At 43.4% G+C, this 12,580-nt stretch overlaps 1 protein-coding gene across 1 annotated transcript in view; it reads right to left on the bottom strand.

Annotated features, from left to right (window-relative positions):
* The window catches only part of LOC146353867 (ABC-type organic anion transporter ABCA8-like), a 129,193-nt gene that overhangs the window by 91,322 nt on the left and 25,291 nt on the right, over nucleotides 1-12,580 (bottom strand). The window contains exons 5-10 of the mRNA XM_084837521.1: nucleotides 4,988-5,208; nucleotides 4,387-4,525; nucleotides 2,273-2,458; nucleotides 1,768-1,900; nucleotides 648-819; nucleotides 309-367 (exon numbers count right to left, since the gene is read on the bottom strand). Coding sequence (XP_084693647.1) covers nucleotides 309-367; nucleotides 648-819; nucleotides 1,768-1,900; nucleotides 2,273-2,458; nucleotides 4,387-4,525; nucleotides 4,988-5,208 — 910 coding nt within the window. The remainder of the gene's footprint in view (nucleotides 1-308; nucleotides 368-647; nucleotides 820-1,767; nucleotides 1,901-2,272; nucleotides 2,459-4,386; nucleotides 4,526-4,987; nucleotides 5,209-12,580) is intronic.

Below are 12,580 nucleotides of genomic sequence, written 5' to 3'. Positions count from 1 at the left end.
TCCCAATCTAAAATTTTGAACCTAAACAGATCTGGGCAAAAACAGTGGAAGATTCTACCATTTGCTAGTCCAAAAGGAATAAAGCTGCTGTAATCTGCTTGAAGGTAGATTCAAATACCACCACAGTTTAAAGGTTCATATAGCTTTCTCTCACAGACAGAAAGCCCCTGGGCTGTAGGATAAAAGGCAGTGGTGTATTTGTGGTGTCAGACATGCACGCCGCGCTTTTCTTTCTTTTTTAGGAGGAAAATGAGAGAATACAGTTAAACCTAGCTCACCTGAATTAAAAATAATTAAAAATATCTTACCTCTCAAAGCTTCTGTCTCCCTTTTCTTCACTTTATATGTTTTTTTAACATTGTTTAGTCTAAAAGATTGGGAAGCAATTAACTGTTAGTACATTGTGAGAATTCTGACTAGAATCCAGCAATCAGCCCAATGTATCATTTCTGGGGGAGAAAGGCCCAGCTTGTACTGACTTGCAGCCACCACACCATATTTAGCTTTGAGGATGTCGCTGCAAATGTTATACATGGGAGATACTTTCTTCAGGCATATGTGCAACTGGTTGTCACTCCCAATTTAGAACCTGACCCACACACCTGAATCTCCTTTCTGATTTGACAAGAGCAATAGATTTATTTTACCTAATGGCTTCCTTGCCATTGAATTCAGGAGGCATGGGCTCAACATTGTCACTGAAGCCACTGCTATGGCTTTGTTCATTTGTAGGAGTAAAACCAGTATGGTTCCATCTTGATTTATACCAGTAGAACTTCTTTAGAAAAAACACGGCAGGATAGGGCACTCCATATTTGTCTAACCGGAATATAAAACACACAGCAAAGCTCTTGCACATCAAAAGGTACTGTAAATTCTTATTCTTAGCACTGAACATGTAACCCACGTCAATGTATCAGAACCTCCTCACCGCTCCTTTATAGTACAGTCTCACTGAGCAGTTGGGGGGAATTGATGTTGTAGGTTATTGAAAGCGTTGACTATTCAAAGAGTGAATATATTGGTGGAGAAGAGAAATAAGTTGCATAACGTGGCCATAACTGAGTAGGTACATTGGCTGCATTTGGACAATCATATCTTGGCTTATTAAACTGAGAAATGAGCCAGATTTTTGATTGTGCACAGCCCACTTACATGAGCTACAATTAAACCAGAAAGTCTCTAATATTTTCCCATTTTGTCCAAACCAAGAAGCAATGATTACCAGCTTCGGAACAAACCAGTCTCCTAAACGATGGTCTGAAGTTGGTTTGAGATCCTAGTTCGTCCTGAACTATGAAGCATGTAATCATAGTACGATGGTTCACACAAAACAAAAAGGCTCACATGTGTAGGCAAAAGGCAAAATAATCTGAACTGATCCATTGTATCAATTAAAGAAATTTAATTTTGTATATAATGGTGCTTCTTACAAAAAAAAAAAAAAAAGACTTGCTGAAAGCAAGACTAAGAGCTAAGGCTAAAGTTGTAACTGACATTTCTTAAACATGTCTTCATAGTGTCTATATTTGGATGATACATTTGTATTCAGGATCTTAAATTAAAGGTATAAGCTAATAAATCTACAGAAAGAGCTAGTCATGCTGCATCAACCATGCTATTTTCCCCAAAGTAGCATTTTTCACAGCAGTGAGGGACTTGCTAAGTTCCAGATGACAAATCCAAAAGGATAAAGCTGAGATAAGGAAATGCAATTGGCAGAAATGCAACCTTCAACCCAGCAGGTACTAATTATAGTATGCTTACCAGGCACAACCTTGTCAAAATAGACAGTCAGCAGCATATATAAAACACTGTCAAAAAGCAGGACATAAGTGTATGATTCACGCATTAGGTCAGACAAATAGAAGGTTCTTCCATATTTTCGGAAACAGACAATCTGTATGAAAAGAGCAAAGCCTCAGTTCCCATGGATCAAAGCCAGACGGGGAAGAACAAACGTTTTAAATGTAATGAATCCTTGAATAAGTCTAACCATTGTTCAGACTCTTAGCCTCCAGTAATTAAACTATGGATCATAGTCCAGTGAAGGAAGTAACAGAATAAAATGAAGGCAAGCACCAGTTGTGTCCATTCAAAGATTTCTATACATTCACTGTCAGAATAATTTGAGGAAAGGAACAAAAATGCCTATTCCACAATTGGGGCTGGGATGTCTCTTCATTGTCAAGTGTCAGGCATGTTTACAACCAGCTTCACCAAGAATAAGAAGTGTGGAATTTTCCATCCCAAATAAAGAATAGGGGTGTACCTTTGACACTGCAGCACCAAAAGTAAAAGGGCAGAAGATGCTCAAAATCCATTCCACAGCTGCAGGAAGCAGATTCAGCAGTGTAACAAGGCTGAGGGATCCGAAAGAAAAAATGAGGACGAAGATGACAAAGCAAGTGGTTTTAGGCTTCTTTAGGAGAGAACTCATCATGAAACAGAAGCATACCTGGAGAAGAGGAAACTACCAGTTCAGTACTTTCATTACTAATTTAAAAGACACAATAGATAGACTGAAGTAACGTTTAGTAAGCGCATATTGCACAGGCCTTCATCAGAAATGATGGATTTTTTTTCAATATGGGGGTGTGTGTGTGTGAAGGAAGAAAAACATCTGTTTACATGCATGTACACCATCATGTGTGAAGACTGTACATATGTGTATTTTGTCAGATGAACATGCACTGGAAACCTGCTTCTGATCCAAGATTGTCAACTGTAGTGCCCAGTGTTTTGGTCTAACTAGGAAAACTGCTTTTTGATAGGCAACCAGTATTTAGGATGCAAGAGCCTCCCTTTTTTCACCCTGAAAGGGGGCAGGGCTTGGCACACACTCCATGTGAATGGGCACAAGGCGTCGGGGGATTTGCACACGTTCCAAGTGCCACCTCATTTCTAGCAACCCTTTGTTGCAGACCTGGATTCAAACTGTAGTGGAATAGATGAGGGCGAAGAATGCCAGGACCCCAAAATAGTGTGTGGTGCCATCTGCCACATTTCCTGAAAGCAGATAGGGAAAACAACTGGTGGGCAGCTTAAGAGAATATGGAAAACTAGGAACAAGGATTTATTTAATGGCATGGATAAAAGAAGAGAGGAAGCAAGGAAACAATTTGGTAGGTATACAATTTAAAACAAGTTTCTAACTGGAGAGCTGCTGCCAACCTTAGCTCCCAGGTACACATGTAAAAAATGTATGTATTATACACAATTGTTGCATGGGGATTTATTATTCTGGGGGGTACACATAACGTATTTTATGCATGCACATAAAAAACGTCATATGTGAAGCAGTTATAAGTGTCCAGTTTAATGCATTTGTTAAACTGCTGTGCCACCTTTTGACCAAACTGGTCTTCAAGGCAGATTACAAAAATATACATAATACAATTACATCTGAAACCAAGAATAATATGTATCCGTTAAAATAAAATATAGCAACTGGCAAATAAACCCGTCCAGCCCTAAACCCTTAAAGAATAACAAAACATTGCCCATGTGTGGGCCTGTCAAGCTTCCCCAGGAAGGGAATTTCATAATTAGGGAGCCATTGTTGACAATCCTCTAGGGCAGCCTTCCCCAACCTAGTACTCTCCAGGTGTTTGGGAGTCCAACTCCCATGAGCCCCTGCCAGCATAATCAAAGATCAGAAATTCTGGGAGTTGTAGTCCAAAACACCTGGAGGGCACAAGGTTGGGTAAGCCTGCTCTAGGATCTCTAGACACCAACCTGATTTCTAAATGATGAGATCTGGATCTGAGCACCTGAGATAGGAACTCATATAGATGTAGGTGCTCCTTAAGATACTCTGACATTTGGGCCGAAAGGGTGAAAACATCCCCTTGGATTCTTCCTGGAAAGAAAATGGGCAGTAACCAGGATTAACAGGCTCCTTGTGGCCAACCCAAGCCAGTAATCAGACTGTGGCATTACAGAGCAGCTGAAATTTCAGCAGGCACACCAGCTGAATGCAACAATAAATACTGGGGAAAGTCCTCCGCTACATCCGGCCTTCAAACACAGGACATTTTCCTAAAGGGAATATTTAAACCTGTCCATCCTGCTCTCCCTGCTCTGTTGCCTCCATGGCCCTTCAAACACTTATCAAAGGGATGTTTGGTTGCTTTGTTTTAAAAGAGAACTAGTGGGAAAGCCTGGAAAAATAATACCTGACTTGCCATAAACATTTGTTCTCTACAGTGGATGGAGGATATCCAGACTAGGACGATTATCCCACCCTGGATACCATTCTCATCTCCAGTACAGGAGAAAAATATATTTGGAATTATTCATTTCAAACATTTCACCAGGTATATAGACACTTTCAATCCTGAATGAAGTACTTTGAAAGGGGATAAAATGAAGGCCAAGACTTACGGAGGATATGCCATAAAGAAAGAACAGAAGAAACAGGGCAGGAAAGCTGCTCAACGTAAAATATAAATTGTTCAAAGCTAGTGCCAGCATGCAGGATATAATCAAAACGTACACAGCATACAGCAAACCCCAGGATAGCCTGCAAATAAAAATGCAGTGTTAACCTTCTTAACAATATTGGGAATGGTGGGAGTTGCAGCCCAACCCATCGGGAGGACACCAGGTTGGGGGAGGCTGCTTTAGGCATACTTTGCCATGCCCCCCACCCTTGCCCGTAGAGGCCATTTGTGTGGTGGGGGACAGGGAAAGGCACAACACCATGACAGTACCACTTAGGCCAGTATGCTTACACATGAGGAGGAGCAGGGAGAACATGGGGTTACCATTTTCTGCAGCAGCTCCATGTCCAGTGTATTGCCATATAAGAATGCCCAGGGCAGGAGTGGTCAGGGACATGATCTTTATTGTCATTGTTATGATTGGCTTACATGCATACTATAGAACGTATAAACTTAGATATGCTGGATTCATATCATTCCTTTCTCCTTTTTCTATGAAGTTGTTGCTCCAGCTGAGAAAGGTATATCATCTCATAGCTCACCAGAATGCGGAATCCCGTAGCCCCATTGTCTTCATCACCTCCTTTAATTTCCTTTTCTCTCTCGAAACGTTTTGTGACAAGAAGTACATAAACGGAGAAAAGCACAGTGATATAGTCCAGATGTTCATAAAGTGTGAATAATCCGGTGTGAAAGCAGGTGATCTCATACGGATGCCACTAATTGATTTCATTTCATCCCAAACAGAATGTCTGGTGATGTACTAAAAAAAAAAAAAAGCACAGAGTTTTGGGTTTTTTTTAATTTATTGATATTTTTAATTTCCACAGTAGTCCAACCCTCCCCCCCCCTGCATGTATACACGCACGCGCGCGTGCGCACACACACACACACACTCCTAACCACTAGCATTGAGCCTTTTCTTGTGAAAAGGCACAAGAACCTTTCACTATTATCCCATTTTACAGACAGGGATCAAAGACTAGGAGCTCTGCAGCATGTCACAATGAGGCAGATTATATGACCATGCATAGCAAGAAAATGTCATAATGTGATGGTTTTACTTTTCCCCCCACAATATTCTTCTGTAGAATTCTTATGAAGGTTCCCTGCATGGCCATCAGATTTCTATTTAACCACTAAGTAGACATGTGAAAATTTAGAAGAACTCGGAAAATTGCGGGGGGGAATTGCAGGTTTTCTCTCTTCATCCCCCACCCAACCTGCGGCCCAATTTAAGGGGGAAAAAAACTAATAGTGAAATACTTTTAGAAGCAGTTTTTAAATAAAAAGCATTGTTATTATTGCCCTTTATTCCTTCACAGTTTTCCATAAACGTGTTCTGAAGCCTTTGGTACAACCCTTTAGTTCCCTTGCCCTACTGTAGCTCAGCCTGTGTGAGGATGCTCCGGACCAAGGGGGCCTATTGCTAACAACCAGAAGGCACTGGGCAGCTATTCCATCTTTTCTTTCTGGACAGATTTTCCATGGGAAGAAAAAAGACTGAAGCGATGGGGAAACCGATGGGTTTATATGGTATTGCTGCCTCCTATCGGAAAGGCAGCTAGTAAAGGCAAAGCAGAATGAACATTTACCAGTCTACATGCACATACAAGACTATCTTAAGAAAAATGCCACACTTCTTTAGATAAGGAATAAAACAGCTTTACTCATGAGTAATCTTGCATAATGCCGGCAGAGCTTACAGTTCAAAAGAAGAGTTTGTTCAGTCCATTTCTACAACACTGGCAGGAGAAAGAGCAAGCACATGCTCCCAGCAGTGGAAGACGGCAGAGAGAGACAGGGGAGGAGAGAGAGAGAGAGAGAGAGAGAGGTGGGAGGCGAGAGGTGGCCCGCAGCTTCGTCAGGCACTTGCTAAGCCACTGCTGCCACCCACCCCTGCTTGCAGCGCCGTGCAAGCTTCGTCACAGCCCAGCAACTGCCCGATACAGCCACGGGCCACCTGTCCTCCCTAGCGAGCCACCATTGTGTGCAACCGTGGCGGCTCAGGTGCTTCCAGGCAGGTAACGTTGCGTATTCAGTGGCCGTAACGGGGCCACGCTCCATTCACGCCTGTAATGTTGCGTAGACGGCCTCTTTACGGCCACCGATTACGCAACATCACCTACCCGAAGCGCCCGAGCCAGCACTGTTGCACACAATGGCGGGTCGCTAGGGAGGATGGGCAGCTGTCCGGCGCTCGCCGAGCTGTGGGTACTCGTCAAGCAGGTCTGCGAACGCCTCACAGTTTGCCGAGCCAGGTCCGGGAGGGCAGGCGAGGGGGAGTGGTAGTTTGGTTGGGATCCGCATCTTGTTCTTGTGCAAGGTGCATCTTTCCTTTTGGGCTGCTTCACTCCACTGGCTGGCTTCAGCCTTTGCATTTGTTCAATTTCTTCTCAAGCTGATGGTTCATTGGATGGTGCCAACTTTGCAACAGGCGTTGAGCTAGTATGCCTTTGTTGGATTGTAATGAGCGTCTGAGAGCTGTTTCTGGAATCTGATCCACTGTCGCAGTCCAGCACATCTGCCTTGACCTCCCCATCTATACCTCCTTCTTCAGCTGTACTGCGCTTGGCCAGGGGTTCTCCTCTTACACCATCTACCTCTTCTTCCTGCTCTATATCGGATTCCGGATGCATTTCTGGTAGTGAGGGTTCTGTTGTCTCATTTCTGTAGCCTAGTACACTGGGGAGGGACCTGTATCTGTCATCAGGCTTCTCTGAGCTGTCTAATACAGTTCCTCTCTTGCCAGCTCTGTTTTGTTCATCAAAATACACCACGTGCCTTGTGCTGACTTCACCTGTTTTTAAATTCATCACTCTATACCCTTTGGATCCTGAAGCATAGCCAATTAGCACATTCTCTTCTGCTTGGATGTCTAACCTGTGCCTCTTTTGCTCTGGTATATAAGCATAAGCCTTGTTGCCAAATACTCTAATATGTTCCATCTTTGGTGCTTTAATGTGCCATAGCTAGAATGGTGTCTGTGTGGTGCCCTCTGTTGGTAATCTATTCTGGAGATACATTGCTGTCATGATAGCACCTCCCCATAATTGATCAGGTAGGCCTGCCATCTACCAGCATGCAACTTGTCATCTCTAGGAGAAATCTCAGCTTCCTTTCGGCAGTGCCATTCTGCTCAGTAGTGTAGGCCACACAGCTCCTGTGCAGTATTGCCCTATTCATCCAGGAATGCTTGGGTGTGGTGCAAAACGTACACCACCACTGTCTGACTGCGGCACCTGAGGTCTTTTGCCAAACTTGTTTCTGACCATGGCAATGTATTTCTTCAGCATGTTGCGGGTTTCACTCTTTTCCTTCAGCAGATATGTTATGCACTACCTTGAAAAATCATCCACAAAGTTTAAAATATATCTATTCTTCTCTAATGAAAGCACATCGATTGGACCACAGAGATCACTGTGTACAAGATCTAGCACTTTGGTGCTTCTCTTTTCAGTCCATTTCTACAACACCAGCATATGAGAGAGAGAGAGAGAGAGAGAGAGAGAGAGAGAGAAAGAGAGAGAGAGCACATGCTCCCAGCAATGGAGGACAGCAGGTGCGGGGGGAGCAGAAACAGGAAACCACTGTAGGCTATAGAGTTCCTAAGGCTAGCTATGCCCATGCATTAACTAGCTAAATGCCAAACAGTCCCCTTCCTGTAACTTGCAGATTGGGTTGCAATATTCCCAACAAAAACATGGGAGGGCAATGAGTGGAAAATGACATTGTCTAGACCCCCAGTAAAATTCTGTGATTGAGACACTATGACACCAAAATAACAGCCATGTCTGGAAGCACTCTGAGCCTAAGCAAATGTAACTGATACTACTGCATATTCCCTCCCTTTCTCTGTCATTTCCTCTGTGTCAAATTTTAGATTGTAAGCTATATAAATAAAATAGATACATAAAGTCAATAACAATAATAATAGTGATGACGATGATGAATTACTCCATTAGGCAGTTTAAAAAGTCATTACCAAGCCTCCTGGTTCCATTCTTACAGTGGGCATGGTGTTTTATAGAAGAGAAATGGTCCTTACCCCCAAGGGGCCTACAATAAAGAATTGGCACAGGGGAATCAACAGAGGAAGGGGAAGGAACGGGGGCGGGGGGGAATGTGCAATTCTTTCTGATACTTTCTTTAGGCTCAGTTACAGGTTTGTTGGTACATTTTCATAGCCGCTCCATTCCATTCCACTTCCCCCTTGCTTTCTGATTCCCCACCCACAACAATTACTCAACATTATGTACCCAGTGAGCATGTTCAGCCCACGTTGGACTGTTTTTTGGAGGGTAGAGTTTCCCCCTAAGGAGTTTTTCCCTTAAATTTTTTGATGCCATAAAGACAACAAACCACATACAAAGTAAAAGGACGACTGTGAATACATAAGGTGGGTGTTGTGACAAAAGATAAAATTTAACATGGCCCAGCAGTAATGCATAAGAGACGTATATGACAATGACACATATTGTAACAGAAGCACACTGTAAGGCTGGACTTGTAGAAAAAATCCCAAATGCCCACTTTTGAGGTTCCCAGATTGTTATGAATTGATTTTTTCATTAAAGGTTAGTAATTTTTGAAAATTATTATTATTTTGCTCCAGCTTGGCTTTGAAGACATAATGAAATGAGATACAATCTGGATGTCTTGTCAATAACTACAACTGTTTTGCTAACAACTGCAACCATTTCAGTACAAATGTTACAATTCCAGCTCAAACTCAGTTTCCAGAACAATATTATTATACTTTTAGCATGGTCATAATCTAGCTTTTGCTTTTGAGATATCCAGAAGGCTTCCTTGTGTTGAATTATAATAAAAAGGAAGGGTCTAGAGCTGCCATCCTGCATCATCCCCATCAGTTTATAATGAAGGGTAAGGATTGCAAATGGAGGGTGCAATTCTATTCTGACTTACTGGAGAGCAAGTCCTGTTAAACCAAATTGTCACGCATCCTTACACGTCTTTTAGCACTTGCACAGTACTGATGCAATGGCTCTGCAGTATTTCCAGCTTACAGGATGATTCTGAAACACACCCACACGTACATTATTAGCTGGGTACATGTGTGTATATGAATAGGTATGTCCCCCTTTGTTCAGAAAGGCTTACTTCTGAGTTAGCCTACACAGGATTCCAGTAGCATATCCTTGTCGCTTCCCTCCCTCTCCATCATCTGTCTACCTAAGGCTCTGACAGCATTTCTACACCAGGCTAAAATCCTGCAACTTTACCAGAGCTTTCTGCTTCCATTTTAAATGCAGGATCATGATGGGCTCCCTTAACACACGCTTCCCCCCCCCCCGCCCCGTATCTGCACTGTTCTATAAGTTTCATTATACAGTCACTAGATGGCACTGTGGTCTAGCTCCACTTATTCTGGGATTTCCCCTTTTCAGGAGGGAACTCAATGTGCTGTAATCTGGTTATCTGCAATCTTTTAAAAAATGGGATAAAGGTCATTTAGCACAGAAGATGCCCTGAGGTTGACATCAAAAGTAAAGGACCTGCAAACTTCTGTAAGCAATCTCAATAGCAGGATAAAAGCCCCATGTGGAGAAGCCCTCAGCCTCAAAATTACCTCACACTTGTCTCACTTGACAGCTTTCTGCTACCTCTCCCCCACAGTCAGAATGCTTGACTTACGTGATAAGAAGATCCCATTGAAGCGAATGGACTGGACCACTTAACAACTAATTAAAGAACACTGCTAATTCTTTTAGGATTACATTTTTATCCCACCCTTTTTCCTCAAAGAATTTCCTCAAGGCAGCTTACCTGCTGTTTCGCATTCTCTGCCTTTAACTTCACAACAAGGGCGGACCTTAGGGGTGGGTGAGCTGGGCGGTTGGCAAGGGCACTGGGCTGAAGCGGGCACCAAGATGAGCTCAGTGGCTGTGTTTTTTGAATATACTGTCTGCAGCAAGCTGGGGTGGCAAAATGCAAGCATCTGTAACCTTTTTTTCAAGCTTTTATAGGTTGTTTGGTCCTATCTACAAAAAAAAAATCTTCTTTCAATTAGCTTTAAAGTATGTTCCTTTTTCAATTTCCACTTTAATGTCATTTGCCATACACAAACCATATGATATGCCAATACTGCAAAGCTGCCACGTTGCTGGGGGGAGGGCAATTTGCCTCAGGCCCCCACAAAGCAAGGGGCCCCCTGCCTCAGTTCCTGTGTGTACCATTGGATCCTCCCCTGATCCTGCCACATCACTCACCAGAATTCTTAGTATTTTGTTTAAAGTTTTCATTAAAAAAGGAAGTGATATGTTAGAATGTAATATTACACTGAATCTCAGTGTGAATGCCACTGATGTGAACCTAAGATTTCCAGGGAAGGTGCCACTGGAGAGTAATCTTCGGTGGCAGTTACCACAGAGAAAGGAGTTGGAGTGGTGTGAGGCCAGGCCTTAAGGGAGGAATCCTTCCTGCATGCTTAGTGGAGAAGGCCAGCAGCAGGCCACAACCAGAAGACCTGTGAAACTGATCCCCAGGGAGCAGAAAGAAGCTCTGCCAGAAGGGAGTTGGAATCTGGAGGAGGTACTCAGGAGAAGTGCAACCCAATCCCCATTCCCTTATCCCCATGTAAGAAAAAATGAAGCACGTCTATCATTCTGCTTGATCCCAGAACAAGGAAGAGCTACAGGTAAAAATTCTCAGATGTAGTCCATGCATGCAGTATTTCTACATGTGTCCCCCAGCTTTGTATACATGTGTATGAGTCCTTCTAGGGGGCAGCAGCAAGACGCCCAACATCAAACATTCACAAGGCCCCAGAAATCCTCTGGGTGGCCCTGCAAAACTAACCATGGGAGGAGGGGGAAGGGCACCAAAGGCACTCCTCACCCAGGGCGCAATTTATCCTAGGGCCAGCCCTGCTCACAACAACCCTATGGTGTAAGAGAGACTCAGAGAAAAGGGGAGTTCACAGGACCAAAAACGGTTCTACTCCAGGTACCCTGCAGGGGGCTACACTTCACATCATTACATAAAAGGGATGTTCACATGTTACACTGGAAGGGCATTCATATTGTATGTATGCATGTTCAGAAGGCTGTAAGAATCTGTCTACATGCATTCATACCTGATTTGTACACAGGTGCTAGAATCCAGGATACAGTTGACACATACAGCTATACCTGGTTTGAATTCATGTATACTTCTATGAATTGATGAATATATGTTAACTTATACAACCATGTAAAGTATAGCCTGGTGTTAATGTGTGAACACGCCTAAAGTGAAAATGCATTCATCAATTCACACAACGGTCTGTGCATTCAGTCAACCCAGGTTCAACTGTACACATCATCTGTACCTTGGATAAAGTAGCCTTCTAGTACCGATGTACAAATCAGATATGGATGCATGCATGTAGACAGTATCCTTGTTCGGGCATTCAAAGATCTTAAGCCTGGAGAGGAGACAGGGACATGCACGTTGGCTTCATGCCCTCCACCCCAGCCTCCCCATGTTGATTGGGAAGGTCCGTAGAGAAACTGTAATTGGGCTCTGCAGAACATGGTTATAGCACTCTGCATGATCCAACACAAGTCAAGCATTATGACAGTGGGAGAGTGGAAGCAGGAAACTGTCATTTGAGACAAGTGTGAGGTAATTTTGAGGCTGAGAGCTTCACTCTGCCTGAGGTAGATAGTTGATGAAGGGGGGGGGTGTAATGGCCCCAGGCCTGTAACCAAGTCACCTATAATTTTAGAGGGGCCTAGAGATCCATAATGCTTTGCTTAGGTTCATTATAAGTGCAATTTCCTTGCTAGTGGGCCTCTGAGCATGTGAGATGAGTCAAAGGTCGATAGCATGGAATGTGCTGAGGCTGCGCTAATGAAGGCTAGTATCTTATCAGGGCGTAGGATGTGCTTTAGGAGTGAAGCTATGTTTATGCCAAGTTACAGGTGTCTGTGCTGGGAAAGTTCTGATTGTTTTCCCTCTGAACAAGCACTGTTAGCCTATGCTGGGAAAGTTGCAGATGAACGCTAATTAACGCTTGCTGCTGCCATGCTGCCTCACTGCTAACATGGATGGTATAAAAGCCATTTTACCCCTTGGCTCTGGGTTCAGAGAAGCTGTCTGATCCAACCATTGGGTGTGCCTGTGTGCTG

The sequence above is a fragment of the Heloderma suspectum genome, chromosome 2 (assembly GCF_057233095.1).
Source record: "Heloderma suspectum isolate Gila_16-S chromosome 2, 16-S_ref, whole genome shotgun sequence".
Taxonomy (NCBI): domain Eukaryota; kingdom Metazoa; phylum Chordata; class Lepidosauria; order Squamata; family Helodermatidae; genus Heloderma; species Heloderma suspectum.
This window is presented reverse-complemented; position numbering and strand designations above follow the sequence as displayed.